Source organism: Anoplopoma fimbria, chromosome 20 (assembly GCF_027596085.1).
Source record: "Anoplopoma fimbria isolate UVic2021 breed Golden Eagle Sablefish chromosome 20, Afim_UVic_2022, whole genome shotgun sequence".
Lineage (NCBI taxonomy): Eukaryota > Metazoa > Chordata > Actinopteri > Perciformes > Anoplopomatidae > Anoplopoma > Anoplopoma fimbria.
The window spans coordinates 25,914,220-25,933,831 of NC_072468.1; the positions used below are offsets into that span (position 1 = coordinate 25,914,220).

Sequence of the window (19,612 nt, forward strand, 5' to 3'; positions counted from 1 at the left end):
AATATAGAAGAATTATTTATCAATATGGAAAGAATTGGACTGCATTATGATCATCATGTCAAACAGATTTTTTTATTTAACAATAAATTCGAGTGAGTTTTGCTTTAAGTGAGAAAGACTTATTTTTGTTTTCTCTTTTTTTCATCAGATTTTTAGTGTTGATTTTGTCACTTCTTTAGTTTTGTTTTTTTATTATTTTCTAACTTTTTTTAGACATTCTTTTCTGTCAATGTTGTACGTTGATTCCTGGTATCTGGTTAGAAAAAACCTGAAGTGAAATTAAATCAAAAAACGCTGAAAAAGGGGACAGCATTTTATTTTGTAGGGTTAGCGATGGAGAGAATAAAAAGAGGAAGAAAAGTGATGGAAAATTCTGGAGAGTGAGAGGTCAGTGTGGAAAATCATTTTTGTAAATAGTGTGTGGAAATCAAAGGGAAGGAGGAGAGACGGTGGGGGGTGTGTGGGGGGGTGGGTTGGGGGGGGTGAGTGAGTAGGAGGCAAATTGAGGGAGTCGGGGGACAATTAGATGGGAATTTCCAGAGTTAGTGAGCGAGAGAGCTTTTGTTATGACAGGGAGAGGGAGAGCTGTGTTGGATTTATACCTGAAAAAGAACATTTGTTTTATTATAACATCAAAAAAGAGTCACTCATATCTCATATTCTCATATCAGATCAATGGATAAAGATGTTTCCTTATGCTTGTTGGGTAAATCAGAGATCTTCATCCATGCAAAGTGATAAAGAGCAAAACTGTCTGATATTTAACAATAAGGAGCACAATTATCTTTCTAACAAATTATCAAATTGTTGAATTGATCCGTGAGCAGCTCTTGTTTTTTGGACAATTTTCTCCCCTTCATGATTTACGTTGAGGAAACTTGATGCTCCTGCAGGAGAGCAACAGATCTGTGATTAATGTTCTTCTCTTGTTCTTATTCACCACACATTTTCCTCTTTGACGTTTTTCAGTTCTGCAGAATCGTCAGTGAAATTTGGGAAACAATCTGTCACTGAGTCAGCCTGAACTAGAACAGCCAATTATTTAACTAAGAGTCCTGTCATGGGAGAATACAGACACAACTTTAACCCAACAGCATCTTCTCAATGACTAAACGCCACTTTGACAGATAGTTGAAGCAAGAAATGTTATGTATTGTGATCAGAACTTTTTGGGAAGTGAAGAGAGAAAGATTCTTATGATTGTGATCACATTTATCTCTTTGTTCCTTTTTCCTTTCTCCTCACAAACACGTGTATCCACATGTTGTTGGTCAATAAAGAGAATTTACATTTAAATTAGAAACTTGCAATTAAGTCACTTTTTTAAAAGAGAGCGGGACACAGAGGGAGAGTAAACTGCAACGTCTACATTTTTCTATTTTTAACTAAATTGTATATAGTTTAATTTTTTATTAAATTAAGTTTATTAAATATTTATACATTTAATTACAATGTTGCACAGTTCGGCTCACACTTCTAGGTGATCTTACTTATAGAATATACATTTTTTATTATTTTTTTTCAGATGCCAATAAAGCCTCGTTGGATTGAATTAAAAGAGAGAGTGAGAGACATAAACAATAAGTAGAAAGAGAGAGAGAAAAGTTTTAAGTTAAGGGAACAAGGGCAGACCAGTCCTGCCCCCTAGAGGCAGTGTGTGTGTGTGTGTGTGTGTGTGTGTGTGTGTGTGTGTGTGTGTGTGTGTGTGTGTGTGTGTGTGTGTGTGTGTGTGTGTGTGTGTGTGTGTGTGTGTGTGTGTGTTTTCCTGGGGAAGAGAGGGACATCCTGTGACAGTGACTCAATGCAACACACACACACACACACACACACACACACACACACACACACACACACACACACACACACACACACATATTGTTTACCCTTTTGAAGCTGCTAACAGACATTTCCCACACACACACACACACACACACACACACACACACACACACACACACACACACACACACAGCATCATCATCATTGAAAGAAAACTTTATTTTGATGCAGAAAAAGTTTGCATGTGTGTGTGTGTGTGTGTGTGTGTGTGTGTGTGTGTGTGTGTGTGTGTCTCAGGTGAAAAGCTGCTTCTTCTCAGTAAAGAAAAGTGTGTGTGTGTGTGTGTGGGACAGTGAGGGGGGTGGTGTTGTGTGGTGGAGGAGGAGGAGGAGGAGGAGGAGGAGGAGGAGGAGGAGGAGGAGGGAGGAGGAGCCATGATGGGGGGGGTTGCCCTAAGGAGGATCTTTGGGCGGAGCTTCCAGACCCGGAGGTGGGTCTCTCTCTCCAGCTTAGTCAGGAGGACTTCTGGCATTGAGACGCATTCAAACACAGGACACCCAGTGGATCACACACACACTTTAACACACACACACACACACACACACACACACACACTTGTGTGGAGTATCGGATTGGACGGACGGCACCTGTCCGACTCTCTCTCTCTCTCTCTGCTCAGAGATCTGACCGGTCGTCCCTATGTGTGGATGGGACCAGAGCTACACGGTGAGTCCGGAGCACCTCTCACCTGTCCACCTGTCACAGAGGAGGAGAAACACCTGGAGCATTTTATTATCCAAAAAAAACATATATTTTGTTTTTTATGTAATTTTGTGTTAAACTTTCTGGATTATGAGAACAGAAAACCAGTGAGTAGGATTTACAACCTGGTTCTGTGAAGTCATTTATCTACTTTTTAAGGTTGTTTTAAATCTGATTTTGGTGTTTTTGGTGCTTATTTATAGGGTTTTTTATTTCTGACTCCAGATTGTTGTGTCTTATTCCAATGCTGCTGCTTTGCACTTTATTTGGATTTAAATCAGATTGTTGAACTGCTGCTTGGAGGTGTTTTTCTTTGTGTGAGGTGAAAGCTCCTCAGTTTTGGATTTTAATTGTCGTTGCACACTTTAAGGAGTTTACATTTTGTTTTTAATGAAGACAGCTGGACTCAGGTGGACATTAGCTGTGTTTTTGTGTCTTCAATTTGACATTTACTCCTCCTGGAGTGTGATTTCTCATTGCTGTTTTTTTTTGTGTTTTTTTTACCCCTGATAGTTGCTTAAACAGCTCACACAGTTTCATGTTGACTTGACTTTAAATTGCTCCTTCATTTGAGATTCCTCTGACTGATGTGCAGACTCAGCTTTTGGTGTTTTTCAGTTGGTCAGAATGTGCGAGAGGTGAATTGTTTTCTCTGTTTTTAGTTTCACTATTAGTTTTCGATGTTGCAGCTGTTATGCAAAGAGTTCAGCTGAGACATGAAATATTCAGAAACATCAATTTTTTTTAAAATGTGCTTCATTTAAATGGCATATGGAGCAAAAAGTGTTGAGTTGTGGGGGAAAGATGCAGCCGTTAACTGTGAGAAAGTGCATTTTATTGCTGGAAATGATTATTTTTACAATTCAAATAATGGAGGTTTAGTGGGATTTGAATTAATTTGAATGATTTTATCCAGTTTGATGAGTTTTACTGTTAAAGTAAAGGACGTTTGATGCAAAGAAGCAGCTTTCTTTTCTTCATAATTCATAATTAAGAGCATTTTCTTGCAAGTTTAGAACAAGAAAGTCAGTTGCGTGCTTTGCAAGATTTGAATAAATCATCAAAATCACTTTTAATTTGAAGAGATGATGAAGATGACTCTTTGAATTCAGCGTGTGGTTCCTAGAAATCTGTTTTTATATCTTAAATCACTCTTCATCAGTGAGTTCTTCTCTTTGTGTCATTTCTTGCTGCTGTTTTTATTTTATTTCTTTGGAGAGTGGTTAGATGTGACTGGAGCCACTTGGATGTGAAATAATTTTCTTTCTTGCGGCTGCAGAAGAATTCACAGTGTGGTCTCTGTTGATCTGCTGCTTTTCCGCTGGCCTGCGTGGGATGAGCAGCATGTTTTTCTGTGTGTGTCTTGGGTGGGATCGTGTTTGAAGTTTTGTTTGCGCTGCTGTGGCCCCCCAAATGGAAAAGTTTTGGCGCTCCCTTCCTTGTCGCCCCCCCACCACCACCACCACCACCACCACCCCGGTCCATTACCAACACACACACACACGCTGGGAGAGTTGGGATGATTTGCCGGTTCCGCTGCAGTGCCACTCTGCTTCCAATTTTAGCTTCATTCAGACACAGACAGCGTTTCCTTCCTCTGTCTTCAACCCCAGGAAGAGACGGGAGTAGAGGAGGAGGAGGAGGAGCAGGAGGAAGGATTTAAGATTCCTAATCTTCTCTCACACAGAGAAACTGACATCTGAGTTACACTTTCTGTAGAAAAAAAAAAAGTCCAAAACACAGCAAAGAGAATGTGAGAAAGTTAATTTGCTTTCATTGTCTGTAGAAAAACTCACTTTAAGGCTATAAGTGTTTTTTATTTACAGAAAAATGTGGATTTAATGTAAAATATTCACCACTTGACATTCATTGTTGATGTTAGAAAGCCTCAGGATTTGTTTTATTCTATTATTCTAATAGCCAATAGCTAGAAAATCTCTAAATACACTTTATATGAGACCCGAGTGGAGATCCTCCATCAGATCAAGGTCTCCAATCTCAGCCTGACTCATTTTTAATTATACTTTGTGGTTTTTATAGCGAGAAATAAAAGAAAAGACGATTGAAAAGTCACTTAAATTCATTTTACCGAGATGGGAAACATAAACATAATAATATATTTTATTGCCTCTGACGATAATGATCAAACAAATGAATAGCATAAATAGTAAAAACGCTGTGTTTTAAATTTGGGGGGCAAATTATCTAAATATTATCATCATTGTGTTAAAGAGATTATTACTTATCATGAATGAATGCAGGTTTTTATTCCCTGATTGTTTCCCAAATTAGGTTTCTGTAAATAGTTGACAAGACAAACTGCTTCCCGTCTGTTTCCAAGTATGTGTGTGTGTGTGTGTGTGTGTGTGTGTGTGTGTGTGTGTGTGTGTGTGTGTGTGTGTGTGTGTGTGTGTGTGTGTGTGTGTGTGTGTGTGTGTGTGTGTGTGTGTGTGACAGCAGCATTAGTCAGACCCCCCCTCCTCCTCCTCACTGAGTCACCCCACATCGTCCTCTCTTCTTTCTCTTCCTCTTCATATTACCTTTTGTCCTAATCCTTTTCTTTTTCTTTCCTCTTTTTCCACTTAGTTCTTTATCACTGCTTTTATCTTTTTCTCCCTTTTCCTTTCTTTATTCCCCTTTCTCTTTTCATCTTTACCTTATTTATTTTTATTTCTTTGCCTCTCATGGTTTCTTCCTTCCTTTCTTCCTTCTTTCTCTCTCCGTATATCCGCTTGTTGTTATTTTCCTTCTTTCCTCAACACTCCCTCCTTTCCTTTCCTCCATCCTTGTATTTTGCTTTCTTTCATTCCTTATTTAACAGTCTTTTTTTGCACGGTTAAATTGGTGAAAATGCTGAAATAAATGAGCTAAATACTTAAAAATATCTTCTTTTCTTCCCACCAGGCGACCTCTCATAGCTCGGCCATGTTGACCAGTGAGGGGGCGCACGCCATGGAGCAGGACGACACGCACCACGGAGCCAAGATGGCCTCCGCCGCCACCACCAGCACCAGAGCTGAGACGACAGCGGCGAACACGGACATGGATGTGGAGATGGAGGAGGCGGATATGACCCGGTGGACGGAGGCGGAGTTCGAGGAAAAGTGCACATACATGGTCAAAGACACAGCGTGGGAGGCGGGGCCTGACGCCGTGACGACAACCAGAGCCGAGGCCTCACTACCCAGAAACCTGGTCTTCAAACACCCGGCCGACAGCAAGGAGGTCAGAATCACACAGACACACAAAAACTTTCTCTGCAGACACAATACTTTTTTCGCACACACTCAGAGCAGAGGAAGCCATCTGCACGGAGCTCGTGAGTCAGATCCCGGTCATGTAATGGAGAAGGGGTCGTGTCTCGCCATAAAACTCCACGTACACATTAGAGAGATGAATCTGTGTGTGTTTGAGTGGGTGTGTGAAACGCCTGAAGCAAGAGTTTTTGCACACAAACACACACAGATGCAGATTGTAAATGTAGATGTGTGAACACTGGGACTTCATCGGCTCGTATCCATACATGCAAACTCATTCAGACTGATGACGGATTTATCCCAAGTGTGTGTGTGTGTGTGTGTCTGTCTGTGTGTGTGTGTGTGTGTGTGTGTGTGTGTCTGTGTGTGTGTGTGTGTGTGTGTCTGTCTGTGTGTGTGTCTGTGTGTGTGTGTGTGTGTGTGTTTCCCATCTCATAGACTTCATGTCATGGCCTTAAAGTAGCTGCAGTACCAGTGTCTGCTGACAGGGGGCGCAGCTCAACATCTCAACAAACACATCACATCGAACCACTTCTGTTTGCTGTTTTTTTAAGCCACTAAGTGACATTTAGTGAGGTTATAATGTGAACTTCTTGTTCAGGTTGTCTACAAAACCCTGAAAGTTTAGAAAAGAATTGACAACTTTTGGAAGCCAGAAACATCAGCTGTTAATGGTGATAATAAATAACCGCAAGGTGAAGAAAAATCTGATTTACGCGATGCTTCTCCTCTGTAAATCTTTCTCCACTAACCAAACAGCAAACCTTGTGACTTTTTTTTTAACAAACCTGGCCGGATAAAGTTTTAGTTATTGATCTAGCTTGAGGTGAAAAAGTCAAAGCGTCAAAGGTTGTGACTGAGGTTAGATAACAGTGAGGTATTGCACAGAACCACAATGAAATGACTCTGGTGGTGTGAAAAAGCAGAGGGTGTTAAGCTTCTAAAACTGGAGACATTAGTTCCAAATTAGCATTTTCCATCAGCGCTAACTATTAAAGGAGACATATCATGCTAATTTTCATGTTAATTCTTGTATTTGGGGGGTCTACCAGAACATGTTAACATGATTTAATTCTCAAAAACTCTTTTTTTTTTCTCACACACTGTCGGTCTGAATATACCTGTATTTAGCGTCGGTCTGAAACGCTCCATTTTAAGCGCCTGTCTCTTTAAGATCCCCTCGTTTAAAGGCACAGATTTAATACTTACACACAAAAAAAACATGGAAATGTCACTTTCTACAATATGGGAGCTTTAAATATGAATATCACAACACACATTCTGAAAACAAATAAATGATCATAAGCGTGAGAATCCGGGGAGAAAAATGAAAAAGTCGTGACTTTGGGCATTTTTTTGACACTTTCTGAGTTTGTCTGTAAACTCAAAGCGGCGTGATCGCATAGATTTTCTCATCAGCGGGCTTATCAACGGGGGAAACTGAGGCAAGAACCAGAGAGAGAAGCTGATCAGCTAATATTTATCTGGAGGACGGGAGTTTTGTCACTCTGATAAAAGAAGATTGGGTCAAAGAAAGAGAGAGAGAGAGAGAGCATTGTAAAAGTCTGTTAATAAGTAAAAAAAAAAAATCTCACACTCTTGTGTTGTGGAACAGAGGAAGAGGGGATTTCCCATTTCACGATAGGGTTTGGGAGAGACGTCTATTTGCGTGAGTTATGCATGAAGAAAATGTGTGTGTGTGTATGTGTGTGTGTGTTTGAACCCGATGTCTAGTCGCCACATAATCCCTCTCTTTTCTCCTCCTCCTCCATCATTCTGTTTTTGTTCTTTGATTGAATCAGACAAGAAACAAAAAAGAGAAACAAAAGTCTTTTTTTGTTCTTTTATCTGGATGTTTCTGAAGTGGCAGCAGGTTTTTGGTTTGATGTGGCGAGTAGAGGTGCGTCGAGTGAATTGAAAAGAGATTTTAGAGTTTTTTCTAAAACCACACACACACACACACACACACACAATGCGAATTAACCAAGGTGTGAGGTTGGTTCATTAATCATCTCTCTGTGCTGACAGCTGCTTGGCCGTGTGTTTGTACATACAATGAGACTTAATTAGACTTAATGACACATAAGACTGATGGACGTGCACAACGGCGTGAAAACACACACACACACACACTCCCTAACTACGGCAAGTCTCGTGGTCCAAAACAAATGCATGTTATCACTAAAGAGCAAAAAAATCCAGTTTCAATCTCCCGTTTTAAGTTATTAAAAGCGAGTTGATGTGCAGAATTTTTGCACGCCATCTTCAGGCGTCTCACACACACACGACACACTTCAAAGGGCTCTTGGATCTTGTGTGTAACCCGTCTGTGTGTGCGTGTTTTTGCTGCAGGTGGTCGGCGTGTGCAGCAGGGAGTACATCCCCAAAGGAACCCGCTTCGGCCCCCTGGTGGGCGAGATCTACACGGCCGACAGCGTTCCCAAGGACGCCAATCGCAAGTACTTCTGGCGGGTGAGTTCACACACACACACACACACACACACACACACACACACACACACACACACACACACACACACACACACAAACACAAAGAGACACACGCACACACTTCCTCAGAAGCCGGAGGGACCCCTTCCTGTGACGTCACACACGTCTAAAGTCAGTCAGTGGAACAGGAAACTGGGCTTGCTGTTTTTCTGTGTGTATTCATGAGACAGAGAAACGCGGATATGATGTCACCTTCATACAAAAACATGTCACTGTGTGGTTCCTGTAAGTCCACACACACACACACACACACACACACACACACACACACACACACACACACACACACACACACACACACACACACACACCCTTCAATAGAATAAACTGCATCACTACCGGTAACTGACAGTGAGAGTACACACGCGCTCACAAACCACCTACCTGACCACCGCCTACACACACACACTGTATGTGTGTATATATATGTGTGTGTGTGTGTGTGTGTGTGTGTGACATGAAAAGAAAGAGTCACTATGCTCCAAACCACAGGCAGACACTAAATCAGAAAGGTGTTCCATTCATGCTCATATCACACTTTCTCACACACACACACACACACAAAAGACACACAAACTGAGACTAGAGAGGGAAGTGAAAGAGAGAGGGGGAGGAGAGAGAGAAGATGAGTTGGTCCTTCCTTTTCTTTTTCAATATAAAAGAGGATCTCCTCCCCTGAGACACTCTGTCTGGTATCGTCTGAGGGAGACGAGGATGAAGAGAGGGAGATGGTGAGGAAGGAAAGGACGGAGGGAAGGAGACAGGGAGGAATAATAATTAAGACGGTTTGTTAGCTAATACTTTTTAATTTAATAGCATTTCTTTTGGTCATTTTTTGTTGGTATTTAGTCATTTCAGTTTTTGTCCGTTTTCTTGAACATTAAATTAGTTCTTATTTTTGAGTTTTACTCCTTGTTTACATATTTACTTTCTCAGCTACTTAATCAGTTATGTACAGATTTAGTCACTGAGTTATTTGTACTTTCTTTCTTAGTTGGTAATAGCTAGTTGAAAGGCAGTTTCGTCGGCGAAGCGTCATGAGACGGAAATTAATGAAAGTAGAGTGATTTATATATAACTGATAAAAAAAATACTTTTACTTCATCAGAATAATCAGAAAAAGAAGAAAGACTTTAATCCTCAACAGAATTGAGAGCAAAAATAAAAATGAACCACAATAAATTGTGACATTTAATCAAAATAAATCATAAAAAATGTAAACTAAAACATCTATATTTCTTCTTCTTCCTCCAGATCTACAAGGGCCAGGAGTTCCACCACTTCGTCGACGGTCTGGATGAGACTCGCTCCAACTGGATGCGCTACGTGAACCCGGCCCACTCTGCGGCCGAGCAGAACATCGCGGCGTGCCAGAACGGCATGGAGATCTACTTCTACACGGTGAAGCCCGTACCCGCCGGCGCCGAGCTGCTCGTCTGGTACTGCCACGACTTCGCCCGACGTCTCCACTACCCGCCCTCCGGAGAGCTGATGATGCAGAAACTAAGTAAGTTTTTTTATAAACTTTTTATATAAAAAAAAAAAAAAGATCAATAAGGAGACTTTTATTGTGAAACAACAAGCAGTTTCTTTTTTTTGTTTTGTTTTATTAAATGCCTGATTCAGAGCTGCTGTTATAAAATAAATCTGTGTGTGTGTGTATGTGTGTGTGTGTGTGTGTGTGTGTGTGTGTGTGTGTGTGTGTGTGTGTGTGTGTGTGTGTGTGTGTGTGTGTGTGTGTGTGTGTGTGTGTGTGTGTGTTGAGGTCGTCCTGTCGCCGCTCTTAAAGCCTCACGGTGTTTGCGAGTGTCTCCTTCCTCTCTGAACGTTAGCCTGTCATTATCTCACACACACACACACACACACACACACACACACACACACACACACACACACACACACACACACACACACCAGAGTACAAGACCAACAACCTTTCATCTCTGTCAGTGCCATCGCTGTATTTGTGTGTGTGTGTGTCGGTGACAGTGTAATTACACAGGCGGGGGGTGGGGGGGGTATGGCCCCTAATGCCACAGTCTTACACACTTAAACACCCGCTTTTAACATGAAAGCTCACACTCACACACACAACCTCAATAAAAGGAGCAGAGACCGTAAACGTCAGATGTCTACGTCCTCGCAGAGAACTCTTCTTCTGTTTCTGTTTCGATAGCATGAGTTAACCCTCTGATATCAACCCAAAACCCTTTCATGACGCAGCAGACAACTTCAGTTCGAGAAGATCAAAGAGAGAGAGCGAGCTCGAGAGTGAAACAAAGAGAGAGAGAGAGAGAGAGAGTGTGAGTGGGAGAGCGGGATCTCAGGGTATTCCAGGTGTGACTGTGGAGCTAATGGCAGTGTTACGCTGTTATGCGCATGACCCGGGGGGAGAGAGAGGCAGGAGGTACCCTCGCTCTCCCCCGATCTCCCCTCTCTTCTGTATACAGTATATGTGTTGTCTTTAATTAGCTGCCTCTGTCATTTGGGCCCCACGGGCTTCTGTTGACCCGACACTGACGTTTACCTGCAGCAGAGAAAAAACACTCACCTGCACTCTCTTTTCGCTGCGGTTCTGCAGAGCTTTAAGTTCTTAGTAAGAGCGTACGTTCCTAAAATGAGTACTGGATGGGACAGGAGGTTCTACAAACGGAGTCAGAAATATTCTCATGTCACGGACTGAGTAAAACCAAGAAAACCACAAGCTTTCTGACTAAGTAACGGTAAACTGAAACTACAAGGACAAAAGGTAGAAAGCTACTAATATGAATCCTAGTATTCACGCTGTGGCCAAAGAAATAATAAAATCCGGTCATTTTAAATTGATTTAAATGAGCCTTTTGGTCGTTTTCCGCATATTTTTGTTGTTTTGTGTCATCATATCGATGCTGTTTTCTGTTTTTTTTTAAAATAAATTAAACCCAGCGACATCCTGTATTTTATTCCAGAGGAGTGCGACAACGTGTTTTTGTCTCTGGTTTTTGCTCTTTCCAGTTCAGTCATAGCAAAACCAGACGACTGTCTCTCTCTATGCGTGTGCGTATGTGTGTGTGTGTGTATGAGCAAAATGACTGAAGGTGTCTCACTCCCTCACTTTCTCCTCTCTCACTCTTTTTGTTCTGTCGTTAGCATTCTTTAAGCTTTGGCACTTGAAGGCACCTGTCAGCCATGTGTGTGTGTTGTGTTCAAAGACACTCTCTCTTCTTGTCATAAGGATGATATGCCAACACATTCACACCCACTCTTTTCACTCTCAAACACGTGTGTGTGTGTGTGTGTGTGTGTGTGTGTGTGTGTGTGTGTGTGTGTGTGTGTGTGTGTGTGTGTGTGTGTGTGTGTGTGTGTGTGTGTGTGTGTGTGTGTGTGTGTGTGTGTGTGTGTGTGCCATTTGCCTCGATGTATATCTGCTACTTGAAAAGAGCGGAGGGAAGGTGGAGGAGGGCGTGATGGAGGTAGAGCTCCCCCACCCCCTCTGTTGACTACTTGAACTTCCTGGCAGAAGGTCCGTGTTGACAGATTGATATCTCCAAGATGGCCGCCCATGTTAGTTTTCTAGAAAAAAAGGAGGGAGGAGGAGGAGGAGGAGGAAGAGGAGGCTCACTGATAACCTCAATGTTTACACTCTGCCGCCATACTACCGATGCAAGGGTCACAGACTGAGTGAACGGGGGGGGTTACACACACTAACACACACACACACACACACACACACACACACACACACTCCCCTCTGGGTGACCTCTTGGTAAAAAAGTTGACTGGGCAGTAAACGAGCTTACAGATAATAGACGGCAGCGTTTTAAGAGGCCATTTAGCAGGCGAGATGTGCTTTTAGAGTGTGTGTGTGTGTATGTGTGTGTGTTCTCCTCCTAATCCACTCTTTCATCATGAGGAGGAGACAGTAGGTGTGAGTGACTGAGGAGGAAGCTCTCTAATCTGACCTCTGACCCGGAAACAAAAGCGCATGGAGAGAAAAATCAGGAGAGTAAAGAGCTTGATCAAAAGTGTTTGTGTGTGTGAGTCAACAAATCAGACAGAGGCCTTTGTCTGCAGCCGCCTCTGTGTAACTTGTCACATGGTGTGTGTGTGTGTGTGTGTGTGTGTGTGTGTGTGTGTGTGTGTGTGTGTGTGTGTGTGTGTGTGTGTGTGTGTGTGTGTGTGTGTGTGTGTGTGTGTGTGTGTGTGTGTGTGTGTGTGTGTGTGTGTGGAGGCCAAGCAAAGGATATCTTTAGCAGGAAACCTTCCATCAGCTCGGTCTGTCTGCCACCATGTTTGATTTTATCTTGATTTTATAGTCACACACACACACACACACACACACACACACACACACACACACACACACACACACACACACACACACAAAACACCTAAAGGCAGCTGTCACGCCTCACTTCCTGTCTTTCGCACCCCCTCCGCCCTTGTACCTCGTGCTCGTTCGTCAACTCTGTCACCTTAATTGGCCCTCTGAGTTACTTATGGTGCTCCTTAACCCTCTGACACACACACATCTTCCAGAAAGAAAAACTTGTGTGACATGCGGAGGATTATCTCTGCAGACGGGCTCAGTTTTAAAAGGGATCTGAGTGTTTGTGTGGTGAAATAGAAGTCATGGCTACTAGTTTATATGGCCGAAAAATGGAGATTGACGAAAAAAGTCATAGTATAGCATGTCGGAAAAAGACAAGGATGTGTTGAACTCCCTCTGACCTCCTCCCTCTCTTTCTGTCTCTACAGAACAGTCTCTCCTGGAGGTGAAGCAGCAGCAGGTGAGCAGTGATGAGCGTTCGATGGAGGCCTGCAGCCCCTCTCCCTCCACCGTCGCCATGACCCCCACCCCCAACCCGCCCAAGAGGGAACACAGCGTCCTCTCCATCCTTCGCGGCACCACCTCCTCTTCATTGCCGGTAAAAATGGAGCCCAGCCGGCCGCTCCCCACCCGCCCGCACTGCGCCGACAGCCCCGAGCGCCCGCTCTACCCCCGCCCCCTCTACCCGAGTCTCAGGCCACAGCATCACACCCCTGAGGACTTCCTTGTTCACAAACCTGGCCAGCTCGGTTACCCCGCCACCCGTTCCCCTGGCAACCAGTCCTCGGCCACGCCCAGCCCGTCGGCGAGGAGCAGCCCGGACAGCAGCCCTCAGGGGAGCCCCTCGGGTCCGGCTTCCTTCTACCCCTCCTACCCCGGTTACTCCCCGCCCCCTACCCCGCTCTCCTCATCCTTCTACCCTCCAGGCGCCCCTTACTCTCGCTACCTCCTCCCCCATCACTACCCTCTCCCTGGCGGTCCCGCGGTATCAGGAATCTTCCCCAGGATGTACCCCTTCTACAGCAGCCTCATTCCTCCTCACGTGCCCCTCCTGCCCTCCGACTCATCCGGGAGGCGCTTCCTGATGCCCGACCACGTCCACCCGGCCTCCATCTCTGCGCACAGGGATTTCCTCCTCCCCCGGCCCACCAGTGCCTTCCAGGCGGCCACCTCTCTGAAGGACAAAGCGGCGCCTCACCACCTTTACCAGGGGCACCACCACCCACACAGACCCACCCACGCCCCCTCCAGCGGCTCACCGACAGCGGGTACAGCGCCTCCCAACGAGCGTTTGCCCACCAAGCCTACCTCCGCCCTGCTGGGAAACGGCAGCGACCATTGCTCCGACGATGAGGCCATCAACCTGAGCAAGGTGAAGCGAGGCCCGGGCTCGGCGGGCTACAAGGCGCTGCCGTACCCGCTGAAGAAACAGAACGGCAAGATCAAGTACGAGTGCAACGTGTGCAGCAAGACCTTCGGACAGCTGTCGAACCTGAAGGTGAGGATCTGAACCCCGGCACCCCGGTCTTTCAGCGTTTGGCTTTTAACATCAAGCCAACTTGTCTAATTCACTTGATGGAATTATAATTAGGTCGTAAATCAGTGACGCAGACAGGAGGTTCAAAGCCAAATCCTCTGTAATGTGAGGATGTCACATAATAATTAGGCCACAGAGCAGGTTTTACAGCACTTAGAAGAGAAAAAAGGAGTGCCACAAAAACAGACATTACACAGACAAAACAAACTAATTAACTCTCCCGTCATGTGTTCCCGTCAAGATAATATTTATTTGCTTTTACTTTTGTTTCTTTAATATTCATCAATATCTGAATGTTCCTAAGCAGATATTCTTCTCTGTCATGCAGGTTCATCTTCGAGTCCACAGTGGAGAGAGACCCTTCAAATGTCAGACCTGTAACAAAGGCTTCACCCAGCTGGCTCACCTGCAGAAACACTTCCTGGTCCACACCGGGGAGAAGCCGCACGAATGCCAGGTAAGAAACAATGCTGACGGGAGGATTTTCCCCTAAAACAGATGAGTTGTTTTAATTGCTGGGTTGCTTCAAGATGCTGACAACATTTCCTTCTTGTCTCCTCCAGGTTTGTCACAAGCGCTTCAGCAGCACCAGCAACCTGAAGACTCACCTGCGCCTCCACTCGGGGGAGAAACCCTACCACTGCAAGCTCTGCCCCGCCAAGTTCACCCAGTTCGTCCACCTCAAGCTGCACAAGCGGCTGCACTCCCGCGAGCGCCCGCACAAATGCCCCCACTGCCACCGCCACTACATCCACCTGTGCAGCCTGCGGCTCCACCTGAAGGGCTACTGCCCGACCGCCACCGGCCAGGCCGCCACGGAGGAGGTGCAGCGCGCCAACGAGGAGATCGAGCGCTTCGACGTCAGCGAGCACGCCGAGCAGCTGGAGCAGCTGCAGGGAGGGGCGGAGGTGGAGGCCGTGTTGGAGAAGCAGGTCCTGGGGATGCTGTGGAGGGAGCCCGACCTCAAGTCCCACCACTTCCACCCCCACCACAAGGGCGGCGCCACTGACCTTCTGTCGGTGGGTTACGGCGCGTACGAGTCCCCGAATGAGACGTCGGTCATCAAGATGCGGCGAAGCGGCACCATCATGTCGCTTCCCGCCAACGTCACCGTCAAGCAGGAGTCGGAGGATCACGCATAAGTGACCTTTTGAACCCGAGAGACAAAGAGTCAAGACTGACACGACTCGAGGCGGACTTGGTTGCCAGGAGCAACGGCTGTAAATACATAATTCTCTACCTGGTTGTCATCAGGAGTGACGTCACGATCACACCAGGTTTTTCAACCTATCAGGGACTCGCGTACTCAGGGCTCAAGAGACACTGTCCCATGACTACTTAGCGGTTTATTATCCTTAGAGACAATCATCTACCCAGACCTTTGATGTAATTAATATAATGCTATTATCATTATTGTTGTTGTATTATTTGGTCGCTATTTTTCAAATGTCTTTGATTTTTTTTGATTTTTTTGATCAATTAGTTGTTATATAACCTCCTTAATTTATTACACTTTTTATTTGTTGTCTTCAAAAGCAATAAGTGGAAGGGATGGTTACACTGACGGGGTGAAATCAATGTATTTTTCTGTCAATGTTATTTAGTTTTTTTCTCTGTGGCCATTTCTCTGTAGATAGTCACTCTCTCTACGCCTGTATCCGTCCGTCCTGCGACCTCTGACCTATAGAACCAGGGGTGTCCACTCTTCAGGGTTTTTTTTTCTATTTAAATTAAGAAACCAAACATAGCAGGTTAAAAAAAAAAAAAAAAAGGGTTGAAAAACTTGCCAAAGTGCGGCACATACTTTTTTTTTATTTAGCAAGAAGAGCTTTATTTCAACCGTGCTTGACAGCTTCCCTAACGTATGGCTGTGTCCTTTTTCTCTGATGCCTAACTTAATTTAATTTGAAACAAAAAAGGGCATTTTTTTTTTTTCTGTGTATATTTTTCACAACGGTTACCTCAGTGTGCATGTGACGATATGAGTGCGTTTGTTTGTATGTTTGTGTGTTTAAAGGGACAGCTAAAGGTGGGAGCTTTTTTTATTTATTTGCGATTTTGCTACTTGAAGAAGAAGAAAAAGAAGAAGAAACCAAAACTGAACTGGAGTGCAGCTCCTCATGTGGTCCAAAATGAGCGGCACATCCCGCTCAAACATGTAGCACATATACTGGACTCGGGAGTCTGGCTAGCCCCCCCCCCCCACTCGTTTTTATTTTTCTACAACACTGTCAACGCCCAACGGGGAGGTGAACATCCTCCCATTTAGGGATTCACACTTGACGCTAGTAACCAAAGTTCACTCGGCTTTAATTCACACACCAAAAAAAAACAAAAAACAAAGAAAGAAAGAAAGGAAAATGAAAACGATAAGGGAAGGACTTGAGGAATCAAAATGCTGAAGAAGGGAAGATGTATTGCGTGTGTATATGATGAAGTGTTCACTCTTTCGCTGTGGTCTTTTTTTTTTTATGTTTTGTTGATATTTGTTGATATTTTTCGGTTGAGAAGCAATGGCCCCTTCTTCAACCCCACCCGTCCGCCATCTTGTTGAACTGGCATACACCAAAGCACCTCGGCCTTCTTTTTATGCACTGGCCCCCCCCCCCCACCCAATCCTCCTCCTACTTTATAACTTCAGTACCAATGCTTGCACCATTTACACTGTGTACAATATCATTGAAACCGGTCATCATGGCATTAAGACTCAACTTAATGTAACTAAAGCAGCTGTGATCTTTTCCTTGTAGCAGTTGTCACATCAGCAGCCTGAATCTGTAGCTCTCTCCTCGGTTTCATCGTCTTTCTTTCTCTCTAACTAATGTTCGACCAAAGCGTCTCTTTCTCCGATCAGAGCTTTAACTCCAGAGGAGAATCCCCCTAAAGGACTGTCTCTGTTTACATTCTGGTTTACATAGTTATTTATGTGCAAAAATGTAAAAAAAAAAAAAAAAAAGATGTGTAAATTATGATATAAATGTTCACTGCTCTAATCTAAACTCTGTGGCTCTGTGTGTGTTTTTATGTGTGTTTTGGTTTAACGATCATCTCAGATAATTGAAATCAAAGTGTACAGACATTCTGGCATATTATTCTAATCTTTATATAAATATTTATGTAGTGATATAACTAATATATATTTAACTATTAAAATAAGATAATCCTTTATTAGTCCCGCAGCAGGGACATTTACAGGATTTACAGCAGCATAGAGTATAGTGCAAACAAGAACATCTGTATGACTTGACTCTTCAAATATATATTTTTACTCCAAATATAACTTTTTTTCAATGTGTCAAATGAAAACAAGTGTATATAAACTTGTGAAATAGTCATGAAATGCAATCTGTTGGTTACTTGTACATGGACATGAATTTTTCATGTCTCTCAGGACAAAACTAATGCCAATGGAAAGTCAATTAGGATACTTTTATTCGTGTTGGACACACAAATCAAATGCATTCATGAGACCATGAAACGGTCAGACTAAGTGACGTAGTATTAAATATTTCACCGTGTTGTGATTTTGTGACAATTTTCATAAACCTAACCAAGTGTAGCCTAAATATATAACTTTCATTTTGTAACGTAATGTCAACACCAAAATAAGTGACAGAGCGACACAAAAAGAAACGGTAAATTTGTGTCCCTCCACACGAAACCAATAGATTGTGTGAAATATTCACAGAGTCGAATTGCCGTGAGAGTGTGTTGCTGGTCCAGGTCACTCTGTGGCAGCAACTAATGGTTATACAATATCACAGCAATGTTTCTTCAAAAAATAACATCAACTCGGCAGGTCGTCCACCAAAATACGTACCAAATTTCTTTCAGACTTTACGAGTTGTTGTTCCGACTTGAGGTGAATTTTCCAATTTGAGAACTAATTTTTCTGATTATTCCTACACCACCGCAGGACTTTACTAAAATGTAAAGTCCTGCTTACACATACGTCAGTTAGGTTTGTAGCACAAAGTGCTTAGTAATAAATGACAAAAGAAATTGACATAAAATAGATAAGGGATGTCTTGCGAGGGCAGATAAAAAGTGTGTTCACGAGAGGAGTCCATATAAACGACCCACTCTTGTGGTATTCACAACCTTGTAGGTGGAAATGTTCCGATAGCTCATGATTTATGACGTGTTTGCTGAGGCTTTCGGAAATTGGCTTATTATAGAATTTAGTCCCATCTCTAAGTCATTTCATAACATGTCTGAAAATAAAAAAAAGTTGTTTCGCATACGTTACCCTCTTGCTTTGGTTTGCTAAATCGTTAGTCTCGTGGCTTCTAGGCGCTGACAGCTTCAACATTTGAAGAGTTACAATAGTCAAGATTGGACTAAATTAAATCTTGAAGAGCAAATATTTTAGCTGCCATCTAAAATAGCTGCTTGAAATTTTGAAAAGATAAGTGTGTAAAACTGTAATGTTTTAGAAAAAGTATTTAGGACAAGAAAGGCCCTTAACCTGCATAGGTGTTTTCACTTAATTAGCCTGATTAGACTCTTCTTAAGGCTCTGTTCAGGCTCACACTCCTGTTGCACAGAAAGGACAGCAAACTAAAAGAAAGAGCTAGAATATGACACAAACTGCAGACAAACCAGCTCAGAAAAAAAGAAAAGAAAAGAGTCACCAGCAGAGATTCAGAGCCATGTTTTCAACTTCCAAAACACATTTATTCCCCAACTTGTACCTCCGCAGTAAACCGAGCTCGTCGTGAATTTTTATGTCCGTTTCCGTGCAAAGCCAAGCTTAAAGACGGGAGCAGGAAATGGGAACGCTGCTCCCAGTGCCCTATGGGGCTGCAGTAACTGGGGTCTGTCTTTTATCCTGCACGCGGGAGACAAACGGACACACATGTCTCATTTCAGAGCCCAAAGTCGTTAGTCGTCAACCGTAGAATCTCAGGAGAAAGTGGCTCGTATCTCGACCGACACCCAACCGTGAGTGTTGACTCATAAACGTTGAGGAAGGTCAAACATCAAATGAGTAAAGGTGAATATAGCCAGTTGTAAGAGAAAGAGAGAGGGACAAAAAAAAGGAAATAAACACTAAAATGAGTGAGAGAGAGATGAGAAAAGGATTTGGTATTTTCAAAATAAAAGCACATAGACCTGAAACTAATAGATTTAAGTCACGTTCACGTCTTTTGCAACAGACATTTTTTGGGAACTTTCTTTTACCCCATCAGTAACCTAAATGCCCTCTTTTCTACAAAGCAACAAGGTTTTTTTTTCTACAACTAAACAAAGGTTTAGGCAACGAGAACCCTCAGTTAGGGTCAGGAAAAACATGGTTTGGCTTAAAAATAAGGCCCGAAGTACCTCACCTGGTAGAGTGTGCTGCATGACACCCCTCTCTCTCTCTGTTCTGATATTATAAAGGTTAAAGGCCCAAAAAAGTCATCTTTGAAAAATAATTGAGGTCGTAAGCTACGTCTGAAATATCTTGTGACA

The 19,612-nt window shown here is 43.4% G+C and overlaps 1 protein-coding gene across 1 annotated transcript; it reads left to right on the forward strand.

Annotated features, from left to right (window-relative positions):
- The first annotated feature begins 2,322 nt into the window (after window positions 1-2,322).
- Window positions 2,323-17,086, forward strand: prdm1a (PR domain containing 1a, with ZNF domain). The gene is made up of 7 exons (XM_054621532.1): window positions 2,323-2,505; window positions 5,446-5,766; window positions 8,151-8,270; window positions 9,564-9,816; window positions 13,047-14,116; window positions 14,484-14,612; window positions 14,719-17,086. Exons 1-7 carry the CDS (start codon window positions 2,479-2,481, stop codon window positions 15,295-15,297), a joined length of 2,499 nt encoding a protein of 832 aa, XP_054477507.1. The 5' UTR covers window positions 2,323-2,478; the 3' UTR covers window positions 15,298-17,086.
- The last annotated feature ends 2,526 nt before the right edge of the window (window positions 17,087-19,612 follow it).